At 50.3% G+C, this 27,565-nt stretch overlaps 1 protein-coding gene across 3 annotated transcripts; it reads right to left on the bottom strand.

The window, feature by feature from the left end:
• Positions 1-52: 52 nt before the first annotated feature.
• NOP14 (NOP14 nucleolar protein) lies at positions 53-27,474 on the bottom strand. 3 transcript variants are annotated; one of them, XR_011502387.1, is made up of 19 exons: positions 27,042-27,451; positions 23,032-23,166; positions 22,358-22,499; positions 19,714-19,856; positions 19,095-19,229; positions 18,194-18,316; positions 17,278-17,406; positions 15,493-15,760; positions 14,042-14,172; positions 13,821-13,937; positions 13,333-13,418; positions 11,494-11,629; positions 7,700-7,801; positions 6,999-7,152; positions 5,158-5,292; positions 3,015-3,162; positions 967-1,085; positions 606-761; positions 53-290 (listed from the first exon to the last, which is right to left on the bottom strand). XR_011502387.1 is itself a non-coding variant. In XM_044767920.2 (19 exons), exons 1-19 carry the CDS (start codon positions 27,234-27,236, stop codon positions 191-193), a joined length of 2,679 nt encoding a protein of 892 aa, XP_044623855.1. In that variant the 5' UTR covers positions 27,237-27,451; the 3' UTR covers positions 53-190. The 3 variants fall into 3 exon arrangements, 2 of the variants coding, with proteins under 2 accessions (XP_044623855.1, XP_044623856.1); XM_044767920.2 differs by having other exon boundaries at positions 5,158-5,317; XM_044767921.2 differs by lacking the exon at positions 13,821-13,937 and having other exon boundaries at positions 5,158-5,317; positions 27,042-27,474.
• Positions 27,475-27,565: the final 91 nt, after the last annotated feature.

The following is a 27,565-nucleotide window of genomic DNA, read 5'->3' as shown; positions in this document are numbered from 1 at the left end:
GGACTGGAGGAACCGCTTCTAGTTATTAGCAGACGCTCTCAGGAGGCCGCTCCCAAGTACAAAAGCGCATTTCATCAGGAGAGGTGTTTTAACAGAAACTGAAGGAGAGCAAACACCACATCACTCTGCCACAACGGCACCCCTGACCACTTCCACAGACAGCATCTCCTTGCCTAACGGATAAAACTATTTATTTTTTGAACTTTTTCCTCTTCAGAGCCTTCCATTCACCCTCCTGGGTAGCCAGGCTGTTAAAAAGCTGCTTCACTTTTCGCTTTCTTTCCACATCCCTTCAAAAAAAAAAAGCCCATTTTTGGATTAGTCTTTGGAGGACATCTTGCCTTTTTCGTATCTGACCCAACAGCAGTTCAGAACCCCCTTAGGCCTCCAACTGCCATGTCGAATGCAGATGGAGGAAAAGCAGGGGAACGAACCTGCCTGGCCCGGCCCTCAGCCCCAGCTGAGCCTGTGAGCGCCAGGCATCTGGGCAGGGGAGGGACCAGCGCCCTCCCCCAGCACTGCCCAAGCGGGGCCCAGGGCCACCAGCTGGGAACGCAGCGTGAAGCTGTGGGCCCCCCACCACGGCACACCACGGGTTCGCTCACCGTTCCATGATCTCTGAGAGCTGCATCCGAGCCAGGAACTGGTTGTCCTTGCGGATCTCCCGGATGGCCCCTTTAAATTCACGCTTGTGTTTGTGGATCAGTCTCTTCCTTTCCTGTTCCTCCTTACTGCTTCCCTGTTTTCTTCCAAACTCGAGGCTACAAGAGGAAAGCCAGCGTCGAGGAGGTGAGTCTAGTCTGCCCCGTCTCTCAGCCAGAGCCGTCTGCTCTGGGTGGGGCTTCTCCCCGAGGCCTCGAGTCAAGGCTGGCCTCCCCCTCATCAACTTGGGGCTGAGCCCACAGCCCTGATCTCCCTGGGCGCTTCCTGGAGCTGGGGGAGGGCAGGGGAGCTTGCTGGACTCACACTTTGACCAGCCGGGGGGTGAACAGTTTCAGAGGCACTGGCTTGCTCTTCTCACAGATCAGTGGCTGACAGTGATGCTTCTGGTTTTCCATTTCTGTCAATATGCTTTGACACAGCTCCTGAAACAAGAAAACAGCTGACACTGTGATGGGCCTGCCCACCATGTGGCCTCATGAGCTCCTCCAACAGACTCTGTGGCCTCCGGGAGGAAGGGGGACAGAAAGCATCGCAGCCTCATCACAGGGAGACCTTGCCTCCTTCAGACCCTCCTGCTGTCACTGCCCTTTGGGCCCTTCGCCTCATCTGCAAGATACAGGGGTGTGGGTGCAAAGAAGCCGTGCTCACAGATGTGGCCCAGCTATAGTGGGAGCTTCCATCTTCCTGCTGATGTGAAAGGGGACAGGTCACTTCCTTCCTCACGCTGCCCAGCCTGGCAGTGCTACAGACCCACTGAGACTGATCTTGGAAGTAAGGACAGTCACTGCTTCTAGCATTTAGCAAACATAACGGCATCTTCTTTCCCAAGGAAACTGTGCTGGGCACTAGGGACCCCCCTTCTACGGACACATGTGAGAGGTCTTCCCTTGTACCCTGGGGAGTCAGGTGCAGAGGCAGCGAACGGGAACCCACATGATGAGGCACCGAGCAGTCTTTGTGACTTGACCTTACTTTCATTACAATCGAACCAGACAGTTAAGGTACTTTCATCATGGCCTTGGCTTCCAAGAGTTGGCTGGGGTTTCTGAGGAACTTTCTAGAAGGTAGCCCACTGATGCTGGTTCCATTCCTCTCCCCTTGCACAGGTGTGTCCTGGAACTCAGGCTTCCTGCACCATGGGCACAGCCACCCCTAACCCCCTGTCCAGACATTTAACTCCGAGGGCCAAACGCCCAGTCTCCATGGGGACTACACACAAGGCATCACCAGCTCAGTTCACCCCAGGTCTGTGAACCCCATCACTGCCCCTTGGCCAGCCCAAATCCCACAGGACCAGACAGCCACTCTGTCCTTTAAAAGGTAAGCCACAGCCACGTCTACAGTAAGTGGATGGAGGCAGAGGTAGGTGTTGATGCCTCAGCCTCATCAACCTTCTACAAGAGGACGTGACTCAGTGTGGACAACAGCTGGTCTGCCCTGGCTCTGGGGACACTCCCAGGAAGGACAGCCGAGTTGCTGTCCTCACAGGGCCAATGTCCTAGTGGGGTAGAGATAAGACAGTGGTCATGCCATGGAGAAGAGGCAGGGGAAGTGCCAAGCAGTGGGTGCCACTTTCTCCCAGGTGGCCTTGCTTCCTGAAGGAAGCAAGGGGACAAGCCACATGGCTCTGAGGAGAGGCAGAGGAAAGGGCAAGTGTGACAACCCCATATGAGGAGGTGAGAGCATGTTAAGGGGGAGGGCCAGGTCGCCCTGGCCTCATGCACTGCAGCCTTGACTCTGCCTTCTGTCATCATGGGACTAGACACCACTGGGGGAATGACTTCCCCTCTAAGAGAATCCCAGGGCTGGTGTGGAATGACTTCAGGGTCAGGAGACTGGAGACCAAGTGAGAGAAGACGGGGGCGGGCCATGCGCGGGAAGTAGGAATCAGAGTGAAATTCAAGCAGAACTCAAAGATCTGCTGACGGACCGGACGGCCTTAAAGACGGTCATTTAGACGCACACGTGGGAGTTTCCATGTCAAACCGAGGGCGTCCTTCACGGCTTCTTGTCGCCTTGTACAGGACAGTGGGACCGTCCTCAGAAAACCTGTGTGGCCCAGGAGGAATGTGGAGCCCGGAGCCACTGTCTAGGTCCTGGTGGGCAGCAGGAAGGCTGACAGGAGCATGGAACAATGTAACAGTTCTTGGACAAAATTGTAGATCCAGGCTCAGTCCAGCAGCACAGTTACCTGTGCTTAGTTTTCTCGCTCTAATTTTGTTTCCCATTGTAAAGATGGTGTCCTTACTTCCTCGGGCTGCAACCCCAATGACAAAATGCCCGCTAAGCTGCTCCCCTCTCATGCAAACGGCCGGGCCAGGGCAGAGGACCCTGTAGCCAGGAAGCCTCACCTGGAGCTCTCGGGGGTGACTGCAGTCTGCCAGGTGCTCCGTCAGGAGGGCTCTGAGGGGCCTCGTGATGTCGTGGAAGGACGGCAGTACGCCATACATGAGCACACAGCGCTTCACCAGAGCCAGACACACGGCCAGGCAGGACAATCTGCAAGGGGGCAACATCCAGCTTCAGGGCAGAGGCAAGGAAGGGAAGGGAAGCAGCTCGCTCTCTTTCAGTTACTGACAAAGTCAACAATCTTAAAAAAATTAAAATCCCCAACATACAACTCTGAAAACCCGCCATAGGCCATGGTAGATTGAGGTTAAATATATGCCCACCGGCAATGTCAGCAGCAGCTGTCGGTTCAGGGTGTTAGGCGTTAAAGAAAACACCATCACATTTCCTGAATAGGAAAAACATTAGGGAAATGCAACACCAACCTGAGGCTCCATTTTAGTTTCTAAACTACTATTTGCAAAATCAAGCAGTTATATGCTGAAAATAGTACACATTCTGGGAAAGTTGTATTTCTTTCCTGGCCATCAGGACTTGAATAAACATTTCTCTAAAGAAGATATACAAACGGTGAAAAAGCACATGAAAAGAGCTGAAAAGCAGTAGTCATTAGGGAACTGCAAGTCAAAACCACAATGATTTATCGCCTCACACCCATGACGACGACTGCTACCCAAACGACAGGAAACAGCAAGTGCTGGCGAGGCTGAGGGGAAACTGGAACCCTGTCCATTGCTGGTGGGAATGTAAAACGGTATAGCCCCTGTGGGAAACAGTGTGCAGGCTCCTCAAAAAATTAAAAATAGAACTGCCATGGGATGCAGCAATTCCACTTCTGGGTAACTACCCGAAAGAACTGAAAGCAGGGTCTCGAAGAGACATTTATTTACAGCAGCCTTCAACAGCCAAAATGTGGAAGCAACCCAAGTGTCCGTTGACGGATGAACAGATTACCAAAATGTGATAATATACACACAATGGAAGGAAGGAAATTCCAACACATGCTACAACATGGATGAACCTTGAGGACATTTATGCTAAGTAGATAAGCCAGTCACAAAAGGACAAATACTGTATGATTCCACTTATATGAGGTCCCTAGAGTAGTCAAATCCATAGAGACAGGAAGCAGAATGGTGGGTACCTGTGGCCGGAGGAAGGGAAGATGGGGAATTGTTGTTTAATGGGGGCACAGTTTCAATTTTACAAAATGCAGAGTCATGGGGATGGATGGTGGTGATGGCTGCACAACAACCTGAGTGTTAACAATACCAATGAGTTGTACATGTAAAAACGGTTAAGACAGTAAACTTCCTATGTATTTTAACACAATTAGAAAATTTAAAAAAATTCAAATAATCCTCAGAGAGCCAGCCCTGATGGCCTAGTGGTTACATTTCTCACGCCCTGCTTCAGCTGCCTGGGTTCAGTTCCCAGGCGCAGAATCGTACAACTCCTCTGTCAGTAGCCATGCTGTAGCGGTGGCTCACAAAGGAGAATTAGAAGGACCTACAACTGGAATATACAACTATGTACATATCATCCCCTTTGGGGAGAAAGAAAAAAAAAAGAGAGGAAGACTCGCAACAGATGTTAACTCAGGGCGAATCCTTCTCAGCAACAAAACAAAACAAAAACAGAGAATAGCAGGGCTTAAAACAAAAGCCCCAGCCCTCCCCATTCTCCTCCTCCTCCTATGGACTGAATGCTTATGACTACAAAACTCCTATACTGAATCTAACCCCTGGAGGCAATTAAATCTTCCAATCCATGAACATGGGATGTGTTTCCATTTATTTCTGTCTTCTGTGATTTCTTTCAGCAATGTTTTGTAGTTTTCAGTGTACAAGTCTTGCACTTCCCTGGTTAATTCCTAAGTAGTTAATTCTTTTTCATGGTATTGTCATTGGAATTGTTTTTGTAATTTCCTTTTCGGACTGTTCATTGTATACAGAAATGCAACTGATTTCTGGGTGTTGACTTTGTATCCTGCTACTTTGCTGAATTCATTAGCTCTAACAGCTATCATATCATCTGCAAACAGAGGTAACACTGGTGCACCCTCGAGGTGCTGGGCCGGGTCCTGGGTGGTGCCCGGCTCAAGCACAGGTGCCCCCTCCCAGGAACCCCAGGCCCTGCACATACCTGGTGTGGTTGGCCTCTGTCTTGGTCTGGGCTTTCAGTCCACTCGCCCAATGAAGCGACAGGCTTTTCCTCTGCCATGTGGCCATGTCCTCTTCATCAGAAACCAAGAGCAACTCCGAGTTCTTCCCAAAGGCTCTGAAAGGGTGCACCAGAGTGTAACCTAATTCCAGGTGGGACGGGACAGAGACGTCTCTGAGTGTTACTGGACTCACAGGGCAGGCTCTACAGGGCAAAGCCTTTAGAAAGTTCACTTTTAACAAACATACACTGGTTTTTATGTGCAGAGATAGGGTGACAGCTTTGGCAAGGGTGCTTGGCCATGTTCAAAACCAGACCACGTCCCTGCCCTCGTGGGGAGACAGGCAGTCAACCATACCCTAAGACACAAAAGAACTAGACTGAGTATCAGAAGGAAACAATGGACAAAAGAGAAGCAGAGGAGGGTGAGAGGGTCAGTCGGGAGTGCTGGGTGGGTGGGGGCAGTTGCAGAATTAACCAGGTCAGAGAAAGCCTGTCCCAGAGATGAACGCCAGCGAAGGCCCGAGAGGTGTGCAGGTCTTAACCCTGACACCACCTGGAAGAGTGAAGGAGGCAGAGGGACAGCCTGCAGGGGAAGGGCACGAGGGCCTGGTACGGTCCAGGCACAGCAAAGTGGGCAGTGGCCAAGCAAAGGGAGAGGGGCGAGCAAGCGAACAGCAGGCCCACCCCTTCCCCAAGGCCAGTGTCCAGTGCACACTGTGGCCCTTCACGCTGAACTGCAATCATCTTCTGATGGGGTCCCCTGGGGCTAGACCGTGCCTCCCCAGGGCCCACCACACCTGGCATGTAGGGGCACGCAGCGTGGGGTCTGTGCAGCCAGGGAGCAGGAGCTACACGCAGGCAAGTTTCATTATGAGGTTATGAGGGGAAAGTAAAAGGACAGGTGACAGTTAACAAACTCATCTGGAGGGAGTGCCGGACACGCCAAAGCACATTCGGAAATAACGCTGCCCCAGCGGGCATTCCCGGCGCCCAGCACCACAGACGGGCCGGAGTAGGAGATCTGGGCCTTGCCCTTGAGATGCGACCTACGATCAGGCCGGGAAAGCAATCCTATACACACGAGAGCGCGAGGGGACAAAGGCCAAGCAACTCCCGGACAATCCCGAGAGGGAAGCAAGTGCGAGGAAGCATCTGGATGCAGCCGGCATCACGGGGAGCTGCTCGGAGGAATGGAGGGGAGCTGAGGTGAGGACAAGAACTTAGAAGATCAACAGATGCTAAAATTCCTTCTCATCAGAATGTTGCTTTTGACTATCTTTCCTTCCAAAACTCGGGACGCTGTAGCAACCACACAGAGCACGGCTGCGCCAGAAATAAAACGGGAGCCCCGAGGGAGTTCAAATGTTCTTCAAAAAAGTAAAAAAGCCACATTCAAAAAAGTAAAGAGAAAAAGATAAATCTTAATGACTTTATTTAACCCGAAATAAAAAAATGTTATTTTGACACATAATCAATGTAGGGAACTGAGATATTTCACACATTTTTGGTGGTCTTTGCTGTCTGGGGTACACTGTACATTTGGGGTGCGTCTCAGTTCAGACTCCCCACATGTGGCTACTGGCTACCATGTTGGACACATAAAGTAGGATCCTGACTTTTTCAAAATGTGTGTCCACAGATCCCATCCTTGCAGAGGAAAAAAGGATGCTACTCTGGGTGGTAAGACTTCAGATGGTTTTGTCTTCTTTCTACTTTTCCATATTCCAAACATTCTATAATGAGTATGAATTACTTTTAAAAATCTTTAAAAAAATCCCAAAGTATAATATATTTGAGAAAGCTCCCTCAAATCAACTCACCTTGGTTTTGTTTGTTTGGAGTTGCTATGTAAAGAATCCCAAGAAGAAAATTAATAAGCTCAGGTATGAACCTCTGAGACAGAGACACATAGTCCAGGAACACGCAGCACACAAACAGACCCTTCACGACGTCCTGGAGACACCGGACCGGGCACTGGTGAAGGAACACGGCGCAGTTACTGGTCGGCAACAACGTTCTGGAACACTGCGCAGGGCAGACAACCTGGCTTCCCAGGTGAGCCGTGTGCCCCGAGCTTCGCCTGCACGAATCAAGTGAGATTCAATCCAGCCAAGAGCTTTGTTGCTCATAAGGCTCCACTTTTCACACAATTACTGTGGTAAGGCGCCCCATGAAAGGCCTGATCAAGCAGAGAGGAACTATTTGAAGTTTTTTAAGCCAAAGAGAATCAGAACCCCATAGCAGATTTGATGCCTTTACCACCAACTTGAAAGGCTGTTTTCTGGGGTCACACCCTCCAGAAGCTCGTCTGGGGCTGCTGAAGCTGCGAGCTGGGGCCGTTTCCGATCTCAGAGCTCCTGACTCGTCTTCACAGACCCCTTTGGATGAGCTTTTCTTATGCCTGATCCCCAGAGGTCAGTCTCCAGGACCCTTGTTCAGCCACGCGCCTGCTCAACAAAGCCCCGAGATGCTGGCTCTGAGGGAGTGGGCCTGACCCACACAGGTGGAAGCAAGGACCCACCTTAGTGAGGAGCTGGCTCATGCACACCAGTGCCGGGGTCACAACAGGGTGCCAGAAGTCAGAGGTCGGAAACAACATCCCAGCAATCTTCAAATAAATAAGCTGGAAAGAAAAGTGTTACCACACAAGTTAAAGGCAGTGAAACGAAGTTCAAAATACTGCTCTTACGGAGGGCCCAAGAGCAAAACCAGTTTTGAAACTGCTGGTGAACTGCAGGCAAGGGTCTACAGATGCCGTGCAGTCCCTCTGTCACCTTGTGGCCAGGCAGCACCTCCCCTCACCGCCTCCCTGTTCACTCGAGCACGCCCATTCCCTCGCACACACCACACACGGCCAGGCTCTTCTGGAAGGCACAACGTTTCTCTGGTGGACAGGGAAGCAGAAGCAGGATGAGCCTGCACTGCCCTGTGAGCCTAGGAGGGTTTTCGACCCTGTCCCGAGCCAGCCGTCCTGGAGCTTCACGCTCACAAAGCTGGGGCAGAGGTCATTTGCCAACTGGGTGCTCACTGCCCTTTGCCTCGGCTCAGGAGGAAGCAGCCAGTTCTCAGGGTCTGACACCATTCGTTCTGCTCTGAACCAGCAGGTCAGAGGAAGAAAACCTCTCCTTTCCCTTTCAACTTTATGAAGCATGCTGGGAAGAATGGCAAGCATTCCGAGTTTCCCCATCTCCCGTGCCTGTCTCTACGTCATGTCCTGACATGATGGAGATGAGGCAGAGCTGCTCTCAGAGTGGCCACAGCAGCTGTCACCAGAAGAATCCCATTCTCGTCTTGGCTGGAGGTAACTTCTAGCACCTTAGGTTAGAAAATTTATCTTCCCGTCCAATAAGACATAATGCATTTTTCTACACTAGAAGCTGGAACCAAGGCTCCATCACCTGGGATGGGCACAGAGGCAGCAACTTTCTGGACCAAAGAAAATTGACAGAAACTCGCCCGCAGTACAGCAGAGTGGCCAAGCGCCCACGTGGTCATCAGCTTCTAATGCTGCTTCCTGCCGACTCAACCATCCCGGGCGGGCTCCTCGAGCCAACCTCCTCACCGTGTGGCGAGTTCACCGCACAGGCACCTCGCAGGGCCGTGGCGAGGGTCAGCTGAAGTCTCCTGCACTGCCTCTGTGAATATTCCAAACACGTCCCTTTCCTTTCTACCCACAGCTTTTCGAAAATACTTATTTACCTCGAAACATCTCACAAACTGCCTTAGCAAAACAAAGAGTTGAAGTTTTCACAACAGCTAATGATAAGACAGAAGTTTCTGGTGCTGTCCGTCAGCTGGCATTCGAGGGACACCTTAGCAGCAGCCTGTGAGAGGAACACTTTTCCCGGCTGGAGCTGGTTTCGAAAGCCAGGAGCTCATTTTGGTTCAGTTGTGAGGAGGGGCCCCTCTTGTTAGCGATGGAGAGAAGTCTCTGGAACAGCCTTTCCTGTGGCAGGAGGGAAACCCTTCTCTTGCCTGCAACGGCAAATATGACAGTGGACGGTGACAGTGGCCTTGGGAAAACAAAGGCAGGAGGAGAGTGTGCCAGAGCCGAGATGCTGCAATTTTAACAGGAGTCGGAGAGCACCAATTGAGAGGAGGGGAGGAGGGTGGCTGAGCTGTCTCTGGAAGGATCTGAGCCGCTGGGGGTTGGGGGGAGCCCTTCTCCAAACGCCGCTCTTCCTCCTCAGTGGAGTTTCACGCCCCCCATCTGCCCTTCATGTGACAAACGGACCACAAAGCTCCAGAATTCTGTTCTGGCTTCTCAATAGGCCCTGGTTCTGAGCAACGGCCAATCTTGAAGGCATTATTTCTTGGAAACTGTGTGGGTCTAATTTCCTATCAGGCAGTAAGGCAGGTACAATGAGACTGAGAACATGTCAAACTGGGTGGGTGGGGGCGGGGGTGTAATGTCACGGCCACCTGGTGGTCCTGGGCCAGCCTTGGAGATGGGTGCCTGCGCACTGCCCAGCCTGCCATATCCCTGAGGAAGCAGGGAGCCTGCTGTCTCCGAGACACGAAGCTGCCTCGACTACATCCTCCCATGATGACGTCTAAAAACATAAATGTGGCTGTTTTGTCTTGGATGACTGATGGCCAGCTGTTACTGTTGTCCCACAGTATCTGCGGGGGACTGGTTCAGGACCTCCCGTAGATACCAAAATCCTCGAGGTTCAAGTTCCTTCTAGAAAATGGGGTAGTATTTACACATAGCCTACACACATCCTCCCATGCACTTTAAATCATCTCTAGATTATTTGTAATGCCTAACACAATGCAAATGCTCAGAGAATAGTTGTTATACTGTACTGTTTAGGGAATAATGATAAGGAAGAAAAGCCTGCATGTACACGTTCGGTACAGATGCAACGATAACAGGCCTTCTGCTCCTTGACGGGGGTGCACCAGCGGATGCGCAACTGTGGATATGGAAGGCCACTGAACTTTTAGGGGACTACCCACAGGCCACCCTGACACGAGGCACCAAAAAGCCTGGATGACAGACCAGAGGAGGAAGGTGTCCCCGCACCGTGGCTCTGGAGGATCTGCGGAACGTTCTATCTCGCCCTGAGGCACCAAGTCCTCCAAGGCACCCAGAACCAGATCACTTTGATCCATGTGAATTCAGATGTCAGGCACACCCCAGGGGACCCCATTTCCTCCTTTCTGCTCTCAGAAGGGGCCCCTGTATTAACCACAGAACTATCGGGAGGGTCTTCCACAAGAGCTGTCGACCCCCCCAATTTGGGACTCCAAGGAAGACAAGAGCCGAGAGCAGAGGTGAAACAAGGGCCCACTGGCTCACAGGCACCCCCACCCCACACCTCACTTCGCCAGCAACAGACCATCAGTTTGAGCTAAGGGATAGTGGTGGTGGTGACAGCCACCGTTTATGGACAGCTGCATCCAGGCAGCGACAGGACCACATTATGTGTATTAACTCATGAACTCTCACGTCGGGCCTGCAGGCATTATGGTAACCATCATCCCCACTTGCAGAAGGGGAAAAAGGCCAGAACACAGCTCAGACGAAGGAACTGGGATTGAGGCCCGGGCAGCCTGGCTGTGCCCCCGGCCACACAGCTTCCCCACTAACACTCCACAGCAGCAACAGGCTCCCGGGAGGCAGAGACGGAGTCTCCTCGGCCCACGGCTCTAGGAACCCACCAGTCACTGGTTAAACAGGGACAGGTCTGAGCAGGGCATTGGGTTGAGGCTCACAACAGAACTAACATCACAGCGATGGTTCATGGATACTGGCTCAGATCCTATTTTCGGGAGTCTATTAAAACCATAAACATAAATCTCATATTTTTAAGTTTCTGTTAGTCATTGTCAATTCATTTCAACACAAAGACTAGAAAATGGAATAGATTGAGCAAGTATTTCTTCAAAGTTACTCAAGTTGACAATACAGCACACGACTGTCATGAAACTTAGACACCGCAGAGCGGTTCAAACGTCCCAGCGAATGATCAGACATTGAGACTGAGAGAGACCAGCCCCACCTTCCTAAGGCCTGGGTCCTCAGGAAAAGACACTCCTTCTGCTTGCCTTGAAATCTTTGCCATTAAGACTAAACACAGCCCCATTCATACGGAATCAAACCAGAATTTCTTCTTTTATGAAACACGTTTTAGTTAACTGTTACTGGATAAACAATCCTTCCAGGTCTGTTCCGTCCAGATCACTCTCTAGCTCTAGGGCACGGCCACACCCTCCCACCTCTCCAAGTCGTGTGCACTATACTCGATCATCGGCCCTTCTGGGGGCTGTAGGCGAATGCCTGGACTACACCAAGCCCCCACTTCTTACCACATCTAACCCTGGAAATGCAGCCCGGCCTTTCGTCTCAATCATTCCTTCCATCTCGTGCATGGCATCTCGGAGGACAAATTTTATGGAGTCACTTGCAGATTCAGGAAACATCTGGCAAAGATTATATAACTGCCTGTCAATCAGAAACATAAGTCAGGGGAGAATGACTTTAGATAACAAAAACATAGGAAAAAACCCCAAAACCTCCCACGTTCACCATTTCCTATAAAGTCACCTGCTGACTGCGGAAGTCAGAAGTGGAAACCCTTGGACGAATCCACTTTTTCTGTTTTTCTCTGGCTGGCCTTCTTGGTGATCCAGATAATTTTTCCGATGGTTTTTTATAACCACCATGGTTTTCTTATAACAATCTATAGTAGCCCCCCTTATTTATGGTTTTGCATTATGCAATTTCAGTTAACCATGGTCAACCGCAGTCCAAAAACAGTGAATAGAAAAATCCCAGAAATAAACAATTCATAAGTTTTAAATTGAGTGCTGCTGTCAACAGCGTGATGAAATTTCATGCCATCTTGCTCCAGCCAGCTCAGTCCCACCCGGGATGTGAATCATTCCTTTGTTGGACCCCCAACCATGGACACAGTCCACTTCTGACATCCAACCAATCGACATCGTCATGGCTTGACGATCCTCCTTCTGACATATCGTCAGAAGGTCAATAGCAGCCTAACGCTACGTCACAACGCCTGTCCTTCTACTCACTTCTCATCACACAGGCACTGTATCATCTCACATCATCACAGGAAAAAAGGCGAGTACAGGGCAATGAGATATTTTGAGAGAGAGAAACCACATTCACTTTACTTTCGTTACAGTGTATTGTTGCAATTGTTCTATTTCATTATTAGTTACTGTTCTTGACCTCTCACTGTGCCTAAGTTATAAATTAACCTTATCACAGTATGCATGTACAGAAAGAAACATAACACACAGGATCTGGTGCTGTCCGTGGTTTCAGATGCCCACCGGGGGTCTTGAAACACATCCCCGCAGATAAGGGGGCTAACTGTAGACGTTTGGCCCTTTCCTAAAAGTCTGGGGGGAACTCTTCGGCAGTGCTGGCCGTTGAAGGGGCTCTATTTGTAACGACGGGAGCTCCTTCTACGAGCCAGACACGCCAACAGTTCTAAGGTGCTTCACATGTGAACTCGCCGAGTCCTCACAAGCTCTGCTGGGATGGCAGAAGCTGGCATGCAGGGGGGCGGTGCACAGCAGGCAGCCGGCCCCAGAGCGGCACCACCAGGCTACACGCTCTCACTAACCCTCCCGACCCCCCTCCCTCCAGCCAACACGGGGCCAGCAGCCACTAGGGAGGGCTCTGCTCTCACTGGGGCTCTGGTGCAGCGAGGTAAAACCTGCCTCAGCCATCCCTGGACAGGGCAGGGACAGGCGGACAAGAGGGACTTGCCTCCAAACAGGAGCCCCATCGGGGTTCCACTGAGGCATGGACCTGGGGGGCCGGGTTCCTGGGGTGACAATGGGACACTGTCTACCCCATGTTCCAAACCCCTCTCGGCCCACCCAAGCAGAGCTTGACATTTTGTTGGTGAATGAAACAGGAAATTAGCCACCAAATACTATCAACAAGTCCACAAGTATGCAAGTGTCTTAACGTCAATTTGTAGTTAAAAACATGTCCCATCTCTAGGGTGATCCCATTTAGAGTGGGATGTCATCGTTGAAGTCACCAGTGGGTGTATGCTGTGAGGCCCATTTACAAGGACCTCCTTAGTAACTCTGAGATGTATTTTAAGACTCTAAATAGGATAAAAAAACTCAGCCCCACATTCCAGATAACCCACTATTTTTACTTACACAACCAATTTATCAATCATTCTGAGGTCTGGTGGATCATTTGTAGCCAAATCTCCAACGTATTCCAACAGGAAGCCGAACAGTTTCTGCAGGAGCACGGATTGGGAAGAGAGCTCAGAGCCGACCCCCAGAACAAAACCACAGGCGCACGCGCACATCACCTCCACTCTGGCTCAAACGGGGGAGAGGGAGGGCCTCACGGCCGTAGACAGAGCGCCCTACATAACGCAAAGAATGCTGCTGAACACGAGGAGGAGGAGAGGAAAGAAGAGCCCGGGTCTCACGCGTGTGCGTCTACAGAATGGTGGACGACACCTAAGTCTTCAAACAAAACCAAGAACGCACCTGGCACAGCGCTTTGTTCAGTAAATATGCAGCATTTTTGAAAGAGGAAAAGGCACGTTTGTAGTTACCCATTTCTCTGAAAGGCCGGCTCTGCCACTTGCTGGCCATGTGAGGGAAACTCCCCTGGGCCTCAGCTTCCTCACCTGTGAAGTAAGGGCTCCGTGCCTGCCTCCTCCTGGGCCTGCTGTGGCCTTGGAGGGGACGAATGTCAAGGGGTGGTTCTCTGCCTGCTCTGAACGCCCCTGGCATTTACCACGCTGCTGTAAGGGTCGGAGCGCACCGTTACCGTCAGCTTGAGGCAACTCCCACCCACAGACAAGGCTGGGCTGAGCTCCCATGACGCAACGCACTGCCTCCAGCGTACCTCTAACTTGGCCTTGTTGCCCACTGCGAGACTCGGATGGTTGCACTTCTGAATTCTTTCCACCACCAAAAGCTGCTCTTCTATCGATTTTCCTGATAATAAGGATTTCAGTTCCTCAAAGGATTCAGGAGCTACAGAAAATATAAAACACACTCTACACTTAACGTTTAAAACAAGAACTCCCCATATTACATATTAATTCTGATAACTGATAGAATTTCTGATAACACAGAGGTAAAAACTAAGCATAATCTAAGTAATATTACTTCTTTTATACTTTTATCAAAAAAGATAATTTAACATATATTATATAAAAACGTTTATTTTACCTCACATTATACGTCTAACATGTGCTCTAGCATGTCCTGAGTGTGTGGTTTGACTGAACTGGGCCAACTATTAGTGACTAGGTACCTGAGACAGCCTCAGTGAAGAAATGACCCGCAGCCTTTCCTCAATTAGGAATTTGATTAAACACCCAACACGCAGTGAGTCAAGGTGACAGCAGGCTAGCTTTTTTTTTTTTTTTTTTGGTGAGGAAGACTGGCCCTGAACTATCATCTGTTGCCAATCTTCCTCTTTTTCGCTTGAGGAGGATAGTCGCTGAGCTAAAATCTGTGCTAGTCTTCCTCTATTTTTCATAGGTGGGATGCCACCACGGCACGGCTTGATGAGTGGTGTGTACTCCACGCCCAGGACCTGAACCTGCGAACCCTGGTCACCAAAGCGGAGTGTGCAAACTTAACCACTATGCCACCAGACTGGCCCTAACAGTCCGCTGGTTTTAATGCCCAGACTGGTTCAGAACAAGCTGGAAGGAGCCATGTGAACTGAGCAGTTTGACCACCTGAGACTCCCACTGATCAAAGGTCACCTCTACAGAAACCAGCCTCACCCACTAGTTTATCCTCTCTGGAAATAATAATTTAGGATTTCCTAGAACTGAACTGTTTTTCTCCGCATACCAGACCAAACAACATACTATATGCTACATGAGCTGTTACATGGCCAAATAAGACTGCCCAGGTCTGAACACAGGAAGCCCTCTCACAAGGGACCCACTGACCCCAGGCCCTGCCCTGGGTCTCTGTGGCACCCGCTTGCCTATCACAAAAGGCTGATTACCAAAAGAGTAGGGAGACACTTCTTTGGAAAGGCGTGTCTGCCCTCACCCTGCTGGTGGCTCACAGTACTGCCCGTGGTCACGCAACAAAGGCTAATGCTCTGGCCAGGACTTGGATCAGGCCCCAGGGTGAAATGGACAGCACCCAGATGCCAAGAAGGAGGATGGCTGCGCCTGTCCACAAGCAAGGCTGCAGGTGTGGATGTATCCGTGTGTCCACAAGCACCTCCTTGGTGCCCGCTCCACACACAAAGCCCGAGCGAGGCAGACTGATCGCCAGGGCATGGAGCTGACCTCAAAACATAAGAAAACCCACTTGTCTGCCTACCTACAAACGTATAGGGCAGCTCCGTTCTGGCAGCTTCTCGAGCCTTCTGACCATCGCTTGTCAACCTTTTCCCAGGAGCGTGCCGCCGCTCCTTCTCTGGTGTCCCACTTCCTTCCTCACTCTCTTCGTCAGATTCCAGGTCTGAGTGGCTATCTGGGTCGTCGCTCTCCTCTGGGTCCTCCTCACTCGAGTCTTCGCCCTCTTCCTCTTCGCTCTCACCGTCACTGGCTTCCCTGCTCTGCTCTTCCTCGACGTTCATCTTTCCATCCTAGGAGCAGAACATGGAGACCACAGGCATCACTACCCAGGGAGGTGACGGTGGGAACACCCTGTGAGCCCTCAGATGCTGGACACGCAGGGCTTTACCTGACTCGTTTGCAGGAACAGAAACGCGCCGTGCTGCTTTAGGCCCTGGCCAGAGGCCTGCTGCTCCAGCCCTTCTAATGCAGTCCTGAGCCACAGGGGCTAAAGGCCTGGGACCCACATCTCCCAAACCGCTGCCACTAGACTTGGTGCAAGGGGTCACTTCTGCCAGGGGGCGACAGGGGTCCATGAAGTGCCAGACGCAGCAGTGGCTGCGGGCCAAGCAGCTGCAGGTCTGCAGCACCCCACCACTGGCTTTGGGGCTGGGAACAGCTGGGTCAGCAGAGGGTCCTGGCATCCGGGCCACACCTGGAGGTGGTGGGACCTCAAGACCTGTGGGTGACCCCTGACTGTGCTCCCCCAGATAACCAAGTGGTCTTGTGAGAATCCAGTTTCCAGCCTCGGATCCTTTCTGCCTGATACACCTGGTCCCTCCTGCTTTCCTGCCCTGAACCCTGACTGACACAGTCTAAAAGGGAGACGGGTAGAGATCTTATGGAGTCTGTGAATTAAAAACTGCACCGGGGGGCCGGCCCGTGGCCGAGTGGTTAAGTTCGTGCGCTCCGCTGCAGCGGCCCAGGGTTTTTGCCAGTTCGAGTCCTGGGTGTGGACATGGAGCCGCTCATCTGGCCATGCTGAGGCGGCGTCCAACATGCCACAACTAAAAGGACCCACAAGTAAAGATACACAACTATGTACCGGGGGGCTTTGGGAGAGAAAGGAAAAATAAAATCTTTAAAAAAACAAAAAACAAAAAACAAAAAACAAAAATGCACCAGGAGCTGACCCGCTGGCACAGCAGTTAAGTTTGCACTTCTCGGCGGCCTGGGGTTTGCCGGTTTGGATCCCGGGGGTGGACATGGCACCGCTTGGCAAAAGCCATGCTGTGGCAGGCATATCACGTATAAAGTAGAGGAAGATGAGCATAGATGTTAGCTCAGGGCCAATCTTCCTCAAGCAAAAAGAGGAGGATTGGCAGTAGTTAGCTCAGGGCTAATCTTCCTCAAAAAAAAACAAAACTGCACCAGTCTTAGAAACTTAATTGTTTTACTCAGAATTATTCAGAACTCAAACCTTGAGCTAGCCCCCTCAGTATCAACGTGAGTTCATGCAGACAATCATACACCTATAAACCCCAGTACCTCACGTCAGTAACCGAGTGAACGGTGAAAGGAGTCTAGCCCGCCTACTGCTGCTGTTTGCGTTCCTTCCCCCGGGGGAGGGAGAAGGCCATGGTCAGGGTGGGCTCTGTGAAGCCTCCATATCTGACACACCACAAACACCCAAGGAAAGAACTGCAGAGAAAGTGTTTTTGAAGATTTACATTTTCCATCTGTGATAAACCTACGAGATAAAATATCAGAAACTGTGCTCTTTTAAACTAAAAAAAGAAAACAAAGAAAATGAAGGCAAACATCTTACTTTGTAGGAAAGCAAACGCCTGTCATCTTCACCCAGGATGAAGCCGTCACTTAAGTCATCCGCTGACACGTGACCTGGTCTCCTGGAGTTTTCATCATCCTTTCCAAGCATTCTTCGGAGTCTTTCAGCCTGAGCAGGAGAGAGAAAAGCCATAGGCTGTGCTCACTGAGTACGTGCAAAGGAGAAGCACCGTCCTGCTCTCGGGCGGCCCACGGCTCTCAGCCCTGCGGGCGCCCACGCCTGCTTCCTGCGTTCAGTCCTCAGTCAAACGTGCAAACGTGACAGGCGTCGTTCGGAAGACTTTCCGACTTAAGAAAGATAAAAACAAAGATGGTGGAAGAAATATTTTCTACTCACAAGGAAGGCAGACCTGTTACTCTGAGGCCTTTCAGGCCACACTGTGCCGGCCAATCCTAATTTTCACTCCCCACTCCAGAGCGAGAAGAGAGAGGAGGACACGTTGTACTGAGGTCTGCACACGATCAAACAAGTGAAAACACGCACCTGGCCCAGGAAGAGGCTGCGATGCGGTCACACGGCAGAGCCAGACCCAGGACGGCATGTCTCTGCTTCATTTTTGTTTTAACATAATAAAATTTAAAAACCATTTTTAATGCACAGAAGAAAGCTGAGAAGGCAGTGCACTATAGTGTTTGCAGTTGTTCTGAGGTAAAAGCATTAGAAGACGTCCATTTTTTACTTGGCATATTTAAGTATTATCTGCAATTTTTTTTGCTTTTGTAATCAGAAAAAAGATGTTTATAGCAAAACAATGAATTCTAAATAGCCTGAAAACCTTCCATTTATAAAACAGTGCATCTTCAGCACATCTTACAAAGCTAAGAAAGGGCCTTGACCGGGCGGCCCGCGGTTTCCCGGAGCCCCTCCCCCTGCGTCGCCGCTGGGGTCCCCGTACCTCCAGGCTTCTAAGCCGCTCCTGCTCCTCCTTTGCCAACTCCTCCTCCGTTTTCATCCTGTTAGAGGGCTGGGCCTTCATTTCAAAGCCAAGCTCACGTACCATCATGTCATATGCATCAGGCTGAGGCAGAAAGAAGGAAGTTTTTCATTTTTAGGTTTTTTTTCTTTAAAGCAAAGATCTGCACAGCTAGCTGTCTGCACATTCCAGTATGGGTGGGCGCCATTACGGAAGAAGCTCAACCACATCCTAAGTCTTTTTCTCTTGAGAGAAAGCTGTTTTCATCAGTCTTGAGGACACTTTTAGGTCATATAGGACTTTTCGCTCCTAGAAAATTCTTTTCAAAATAGATCTGCTTTTCCAAAACTAAATGTTGCTCATCTAGGCGTTAAGCCCACAAAATGAGAGATTAGGTTAAGGTAAGAGCAACGGCAGAGCTGACTCACAGACGTCCAGATGGCCACAAGACAAGGGAATCTGGTGAAATCCTAACTATTTCCTAGCTACTCAAACAAATGCAGCTTTTCCCACAACTTAGACTAAAAAGAATGCTTAGACTAAAAGAACGTTTAGAGGGAAAAATAAGTAAACATATATATCAATACCCAAGTGTCTAAGGGAAAATTCAAACACCATCTGAAGGTCTCCCCCACCAAGTATTCCTGATACCAAGAAAACCACTTTCTCCAGTCTAATTATTCTGGAGTAGATACTGAAGCAACTTTCAGCCTGCTTCCACGCCGACGCAACACGTCAGATAATGCGATAAAAGCTCGACAGGGAACTTAGGTCCTCACGGAAACACAGCAGAGGCTGTTGATGCCTGGGCCGCCTCTTCTCCAGAGAAAGGTCGAGTCCACAGGCCTAAGTTCAGAGTTTGTTTCCATCTCCTGATTCCCACCTTTGGTTTCTCCTTTTTATCTCTGTTCTCTGACTTGGGCGTTTTGTGTGCCAAGAGAGTCTGAATTTCTTTCCAGTCTTGGTCCAGCTTCTCTGTGAGCTCAAGGGCATCTTCTCGCTGAGCCTGTCTCTCTCTCTGGGGAAAAAGAACAGACACAGCACACACCGTTACTGCTGCACTCCAACTGAGCAGCCCAGCGTCCACGTCCAGGCCACACGCAACGAGTGCTTAACGTGCCAACAGAAAAGAGACGAGAAATTAGTGTCTTAAATGCAAAGCTACAAAATTTCATCAGACAACTTATTTCCTGCTATATACTATTCATCTAGATCCTCTGAGCAGTTCGCTGTTAGTAAGAAAATAGTGATGCTTTGTGAATCTGGATACTCGTCAAAATACTAAAACCAAGCAATGAAAAAAACAAAATACCAGAACCGACATCAGAAATATATCCTAGATGAAATTTAAAGTATTCCTATTCAAAATGAATGCTTTTACTAAACTCATAGCAAATATTAAATACAGCCTAAAAACGTACAGGAGAAAAAAGCTCAAAAATATTTTGGTGACTCTCTCTTATGATGGAGCTTCTCCACCTCAAGACTAGTAACTAACGCACCTTCTCTTGTTTTGACTTTGCAATGAGCTCCTCAATGAGTGCTTTGCGTGATTTGGGTTTCTCCCCCTCCTCGCCTTCCTGTTGAGAGGTCTTCTTATGAAGGAGCCCGCCACCACCTCCAAAATGGGCTGCAGTCAACTCGGCTGGAGACAGGGCAGAAAACACCTTTGTGAAGCCCTGGCGCCAGCTCAGGAAGCATTCTTTGTGATACTCACCAACATTTCTCCAAGTGCAGTCCTGAGAATTGATTCCTTATTCAAGAAAAAATTCTCATCCACAGCAGCTGGCATAAGGTATAGTGGCAGTGAAGAAACACCGAGATGAGCTACTCCAAGAAAACCCAGAGACATAAAAATACCAAGTGGCCATGACCCAAGGGACTGGAAACACCAAGAACCTATTTTTCAATCGCGTTCAAATCTCACGAAAGATGAGCACACACAGCAGAACAAGCTGGAATCTGAGTCTCGGGCAGGAGGGTCCAGGCTCAGGGCCACTTCAGACCCTCCCCATGGCTCACACCTCCTCAGGCAGGGGCTCGGGATCAGCCAGTCCTGACCGCAGGAGCCTGAGTCAGCATCAAGAGTCACTGACCTTAGCCTGCCTGAGTCACCAGAGCAGAAGAGAGAAAGCAAATGTTGTGGAAACCATTAAAGTTGGAATGGAAAGAAACCTTAAAAAATCCAGTTTCTCAAATGAGAAAATGGAGGCTTAGACATTAAGCGATTTACCCACAATCTCACACTAGTAACAGAGATGGAACATTTTAGGTTGTTTCCCCAGCCCTGCCGCTGGCATTCTTTTAAGAAACAACTAACTCTCTGGCCCCCACTTCACTGCCCCCGCTACTTCTTGGCCCCCATTCCAGTAAAATCTCCCACGGAGCTGCCCCTGTCCTCAGTGGCCCCTCTCCTCGACTCTTCTCTGCACTCCACTCGAGCATTCCCCTGCCTCTCCTCTGAAAGGGGCTCTTGCCTAATTTAAAGGCCAGTTCTCACTCCTCCTATCAGCAGCAGCACCTGACACGTTTCATCTCTTCCCTGGAAAGGCTTTCGCTGCTTGTCCAGTGGGCACACCAGACGGCAGCGGCAGCTGCTGAGTCTCAGTCTCCTCTGCTCCTCGGGCTCCGAAGGCTGCAGCCCCTGGGACTCCAGGCCTCCCCCTGCCCTTCTGACGGGCGCCCTTGGTGGTCTAACAGGCGTTCCAAACTCTCCCGAAACCTGTTTATGCCAGTCTTGCCCATCCCAACGAATGGCAACCTCATCTTTCCAGCTCACCCTTGAGGCCTCTCCTTCTCCCACACCCACGTCTAATTCACCCAACACAAGTCCGGACGTCCCCTTGGCTCTGCCAGACCAGATTCTGTAGCTCCACACTCAAATCCCTCCAGGAGCTCCTGTTCCAGAGGAAAAGCCACAATCTTTCCTGTGGCCTAGGTGGCCCTGGTCCACCTGCTTGTTACCACTGCCCACTCCAGCCTCAGTCTCCCCACTCATCCTGGGCACGCTCCCACCTCAGGCCCTTTGAACTGTTCCTTCTCTGAGGACACTCTGGCCCACATGGCCCTCGCCCCGAGACCACTACCTTCTCAGGGAGGCTGATCAAGACCATCTGACAGCAACTCCCACCTGCCGCCTGCTTTATTTTTATCCCAGAGCACTTCTGCTTTCGATGAGTCTGCATAATTTGGTGCCATGTTCTGTTTATTGTCTGGATCTCGCCAGGAAAACGTGAGCTGCAGGAGGGTTTTATTCACTGCTATTTCCCTATAACAAAGAGCAGTGCCTGGCACATAAACCAGTATTTGTGGAAAATGAATAACTCCTCTGCTTCCTGGAAAATTTAGCATATCAGGAAACACTACTCATTTAGTATTCAAGTAATTGAAGATTATTTACAATATTTTCTGAAAACAGAAATTTACAATACACTAACAAATAAGGTGGTATTACATAAAAGATTCAGAAAAGAATTCTCAGAAAAAAGAAAATCTTCTGTCAGTATGCTTATATTAGGATTTAATCAGAAAGCTTTTTAGAGACCTACAACTAAAAATACACAACTACGAACTACCTGCTGGGGAGATTTGGGGAGAAAAGAGCAGAAAAAAAAAAAGAAGATTGGCAACAGTTGTTAGTTCAGGTGCCAATCTTTAGGGAAAAAAAGAAAGCTTTTTAGATACTTACGTGGTTTGAAATCCAAACATAGTTTATTTCACAGTTCACTAAACGTTTGTTTTCATAGCATGAAACAGGGTAACACTGCAGTTCCCGTTTAGCGTCAAACCCACCCGGAGGAGAAGCCCGACTCCGGCCGGCGTGCAGCCTAAGCTCCCAACCTCTGCCCTCAGCCTCCGCCTCTGCGCTGGACAAGGGGGAGCACCTGTCCGGCAGGGGGTGACTTGTAGGATGTCCTAATCTAGGAGAACATACTGTGTTGCGTAGTTGGACAAAAGAGAATTTATTTCCTAATGATTCATTTCAAAAATTACAGTAAATATCTAAAAAACATCCTGTTACGTGTAGCATTTCTTGAGAGGCTGATGATCAGTGACACTTTTACCCAAGACACTTTTCCAGGTCTCCAAGAAGGGCAGGAAGGAAGTGTAACGTGAGCAGACTGTCCCCTCGCTCCCAGCCCTCACCTGACAGCGTTCCTGGCTCATCAGCGTCACAGTCACTGTCGACAATGTCATTATGCTTTTCGATGTCTGCCAAGGACTGGCCATAATGAGTTAATTCTTCATCTTCATTTAGGTTGTAGATGCTTTTTTTTTCGTGTTGTCGCTGACAGAAGAGAAAAAAAAAATCAGTTTCCTAAAATTCCCACATTCATTTAAATAGCAAAACCAAATATTTTTCCACTATTTGCGCAGTGTGACAATGTAGCCTAAGCAGCTTTAAGACTACTCTGGGCCATCTGAGGAAGGACTCAGATATAAACAGAACCCACAGAAGGTAAATAAATCAATGGGCCAGTCTAAGGTACTGGTAAATCAGGCAGCTTTACCCAGAGGAATGTTCCATACCTGCTCGCTCTCCACTCAACCGAGCTGGAGGCAGCAGTTTAGCCAAGAACTCCAGCACCTGTTACCACCGTGTACTCTGGTGAAGATATTTATCCTCCCAACGGGTATTTGCGGAAGGCTGCTTCCCCTCTGGCCAAGCCAGACAACGTCAGGATTTAAGACCCACCCACTGTACCCAATGGGCAAGTGCCCACCAAAGTATAAATGAACAGAGGGAACCTGCCTTCTCCTTGTGCTTGACTTCTGTGTAAATGGAGAGCTGAAGACCCTCCTCCAATTGGCTTCCATACCTGTTGTTCCAAAGCAAACCTCTTCATCATCTTTTCCTCTGGGCTGATGTTGCTATTGTATTCTCCAAAGCGCTTATCTGTAAACACATTGGACTTATCCCTTTCTTTGTATTCCTTTAGTAAGGTCTGGGTACGCTGAAAAACAGATCATAAAGCCATTTCACAGTGGTCCTGCAACTCTGGTGAGCTCTGATGCTGGGAGATCTTAGTTCCCAGAGGGAAATGCCTCCACAAGGGGACACAACCATGGTTCTAACAAATTGGAAGATGACACTGCCACTGGTCATTTTGTATGCCTTAGGCCACGGAAACCAACAGTCCGAAAAAAGGGGCTAATCTACTGGCTGGAAAGATTGATCTCAGTTACTGAGGGGAAACTGGGTTGCTGCCATACAAGGGGGGCAAAGGGGGCAAATTTGGAACCCAGGGGACTCTCCAGGGTGGCCTTAGTACTTGCAAGCTGAACAGTGAAGGTTAAAGGAAAACGAAAGCAACAGACAAGAAAGCAGAACGAGTGAGCACTTAGAGGGCTCTCCATCAGGTAAAGAAGCCAGAGGAGCTGACGGCCTGGCTGAGAGGAAGGGAAACATGGAACAAGGGGTCGAAAAGGAAGCCATCTCTGTCAACTATGACGTTATGACCCATTACAGACACAAAGACTGTAGTAGCCCTGCCTATTTTCTCTTCGCTGGTTGTATACATGAGTTCGTTTGTCTACACAGTCAATCCTTGTTATTCGCAGATTCCCGACTTGCAAACGGGCCTACTTGTTAAAATTCATTTGTAATTCCAAACCAATACTCACAGCACTTTCCTGGTCATTCACAGACAAGTGCATGAGGCTTGGGAGGTGTAGTCAGGAGTGTGGACAGTGAATCCCACCAGCTCCACCACTGCCCAGCCAGGCTGACCTCGGGAGGCACCTAACCCCTCCGTCCTCCCATGGCCTCACCTGTAGAAGGGAGATAAAGGCAGTACCCACCTCGGGCTGTTGCTAAGGGGATCACAAGAGTTAACAGAAGATGGCTCAGGGCAGCACCAGGCACAGGGTTCCTGCCTGGAAGCATGAAGCACTCGAGTCTGGGTTTGGGTCTTAGCTCCAGCACTTTCGACCTGAAGAAAGTTATAAACCGCTCCTTGTCTCAGTCTCCTCAGGCATAAAATGGGGATAGTAACAGTACTCCCTCATAAGGCTGACTGTGGGGATTAAATGTAAACTACTACTTCTTTTTTTCCCCAAGATTTTATTTTTTCTTTTTCTCCCCAGAGCCCCCTGGTACATAGCTGTGTATTTTCAGTTGTGGGTCCTTCTAGTTGTGGCATGAGGGATGCTGCCTCAGCATGGCTTGATGAGCGGTGCCACGTCCGCGCCCAGGATTCGAACCGGCGAAACCCTGGGCCTGTGAAGTGGAGCATGCGAACTTAACCACTCGGCCACGGGGCTGGCCCCCAAATGTAAACTTCTTAAAGACACAATGCCTGTCCCGTCCTAAGGGATCAACAGACATATTAACTACTGTCATTTTACAAAGCATGTTAGAAACGAGAAAGCTGAAGCACAGCTATAAAGCGATGGCGCTGGGCCTGGCACCTGGCAGTCTCAACACAAAGCCTGCTCTCTCCCTCTACATCCAAGTGCTGCCCCAAAGTGCCACCACTGACTAGAGGCGAGAAGACACATAGGACAGCCTGTTCACTTCCAAGGGACCATCACAGACAAAACGTCTCGAGCCTCCCAGGCCAGCCCTGTTTGCCCCTGCACACACCTCATGCTTCAACTCCACCGGACGCCCTGCGTCCCCTCCAGACATCTCTGAGCTCTTCAACCCATGTCTTGTCACGCTCTCTACTTCCTGGCACAACGTGCCTCCGTCCCCACCTGTAAACATACTGCTCGCCCTTCTGAGCTTGAGTGTGACTCCCTCTATGAAGAATTTTCTGACTTTCCTATTACACCTTCTCCCAACTGTGGGCCCCCAGAGCACTCAGGCTCTACTTCTGACTCCTTCAAACACCTCAGTTTCTACTACGGGCCAAGCACTGGGGATGCGGAGGAAGCAGCAAGGTCCCCACAGCCCATTCACCCCAGGCCTTCAGCACAGAGCAGGGCGGGGGACCTGTCAGGTACCAGAGGCATGAGCAACCTGTCCTATTTGGGCTGTGGGGCTTGGGACAGTATCAGAAGAGGCGACTTGAGCTGGCTTTGAGAGATAAGATAGGCCTTGGACAAAGTGAGTTGCAAGAGACAAAGCAAGGACAATATACTGGGGCCAGATTGTCAAAGAGCTGGAGAATGACAAGCTGAGAAGTTTAAGAATAACAACTAGGGAGCCGGCCTGGTGGCACAGGGTTAAGTGCGCATGTTCCGCTTTGGCGGCCTGGGGTTTGCCAGTTCACACATGGCACCACTTGTCAAGCCATGCTGTGGCAGGCGTCCCACATATAAAGTAGAGGAAGATGGGCACGGATGTTAGCTCAGGGCCAGTCTTCCTCAGCAAAAAGAGGAGGAGTGGCAGCAGATGTTAGCTCAGGGCTAATTTTCCTCAAAAAAAAAAAAAAGAATTACAGCTAGTATTTAGAGAACACTTACTATGTGCTAAATGTTTTATTTTATTTAATTCTTACACCCTCCACGAGAGACAGGATGTCTATTATTATCCCCACTTTAGAAAGGAGAAGACTGAGGCTTACGTGGTGAACATAACCACGTCTATTCCAGAGCCCACACTATCTGAGCCCCAGTGCCTGCCTCGGGGTGTGTAACGAGGGACTCACTCATCAAAGTCAGTCGGCAGTCTGTCTTGTCTAGTGCACGTACTGCCAGCTCCTTGCAGTAAGGAGGACGTCTGATTCAACTCAAAGATCAGCCCAACTGCACACTGTGTGACAGAACATAGATTACGAGCCCTTAAAGGCAGGGGTCACATCTTAATTTACCTTTATCTCCGCAGGAGCTAGAACAGAGCTTAAATGTAAGTGCTCACGGGAGCATAAAAACTTCACGGACACTCAAACCGAGCGCAAGCACCAGCCCTTCCCATTTGTGTGACCTTAGGAAGTTTACTTGTCCTTTCTGTGCCTTAAATTTTTCACCAAGCTACTAATGTATCTTCCTCAGGGTAACAACAAGTATTGCTCAACAAACCAGTGAATATGTCTCAGAAGCTGCGTATAGAATGCCATTTGTTGAACTGAATTTGAAAGGTATAGAATACTCTGGGACCATAAGCACAGGAAAGATGGAAGCTATGAGACTTTCCACAAAAGGGAGCATTTCAGTTACCCTGCAAGGGACAAGGTTCTGTGCTTCAAAGGAGGGATACACTCATTCTTTCAAACATCTCGAGCATCCTATCTAATCCTCTATCCCTTGAAGGAAAAGATCGACGGTCCCTAAACCAGCAGGACTCAAAGTCTCAATGAAGAAAAGTCATAACAGGTACGTCTGGGTGCCGTGGCACCTGAGGGAGCTGGAAAAGGAGTCACAAGGAAACACACGTGTGTGCTGGGTCCTGAAAGTGGGACAGGAGTTTTCCTGGGGAAGGTCATTCCGGCTCACGCAAAAACAGAACCAGGAAGTTACTAACAACAGTGTAACTGATGCACGATATACATGATACACATCATCTTAATTGTGCCAGGCACTGTCCTAAGGACTTCAAATGAACACATTTAATTCTCCCAACAGCCCTAGGACATAGGTACTGTCATGATCTCCGTTTTACAGACAAAGAAACTGAGGCACAGAGAACTACGCAGCTTGCCCAAGGCCTCGCGGCCAGCCAGTGTGTGGTCCAAACCCGGCAGTCCGGCTCCCGAGTCTGCTACACCGCCGGAACAGGTTCAAAAAGCACAGGCGTGCGGTGCCAAGGTCCCGGAGGGACGGCCGCCCCACGGGCGGGGGCGGGGCCGGGCCAGCGCGCGCAGCCCTCTCGGGCGCCCGCCGCCAGGTTAGGCGCTGTGCCTGAAGACCCCCGGCCGGGTGAAGGGGATAGCCCCGCCCCGCTTACCTTCTGGATGGCCCGCGCGCGCGACACCCCGGGCAGCCCCACGTCGTGGCGCGTCTTCCGGCCCAGGACCTGGAACTTCTGCCTGTTGATCTTCACTTCGAACGGGTTGGGGTTGGGCCTCGCCGGGCCGCCTCGCGCTCCCACCGGGATCCCGGGGGCCTTCCTGCGCGCCCCGGCCGACCTGGCCTTGCCCATGGCGCACACTCGCCGCAGCCCAAGGTGCCCGATTCCCCACGGCCTCGCAGACGCGGAGGAAGGAAGCCTGCAGCCCAAGAAGCCGGCCCGAGAGTGGCTGTCCTCAGGAAACACGTGCGGGTACCAGGGCCCGCCTCCTTCCTCGTCTCGCGATAACTGAGCCAGCGATAAGTAGACGCGACGGTAAAATACCAGCAGGGTACGGCTGAATCTATTCCTCTACAGACCAGGCGACTACAACTCCCAGCAGGCCGCGCGCAGGGAGGAAGCGGCGGGTCGGGCGAGCGCGGCCTACTGGGAGCTGTAGTGCCCTGCGCGGTGCCGCACCC

This window comes from Equus asinus, chromosome 3, assembly GCF_041296235.1.
Source record: "Equus asinus isolate D_3611 breed Donkey chromosome 3, EquAss-T2T_v2, whole genome shotgun sequence".
NCBI classification, from domain to species: Eukaryota; Metazoa; Chordata; class Mammalia; order Perissodactyla; family Equidae; genus Equus; species Equus asinus.
Note: the sequence above shows the minus strand (reverse complement) of the source record. Positions and strands in the feature narration are given on the sequence as shown.

Bases quoted from the DNA above. Each gene is read 5' to 3' on its own strand.
- NOP14 (XM_044767920.2), bottom strand. From the start codon at position 27,236: ATGGGCAAGGCCAGGTCGGCCGGGGCGCGCAGGAAGGCCCCCGGGATC. The intron at 17,407-18,193 runs GTACGGGGACCC...TCTCCTGCTCAG, and splicing joins AGCGGCTTAGAAGCCTGGAG to GCTGAAAGACTCCGAAGAAT. The intron at 7,153-7,699 runs GTGGGTCCTTGC...TTCCTTCACCAG, and splicing joins TGAGCCAGCTCCTCACTAAG to TGCCCGGTCCGGTGTCTCCA.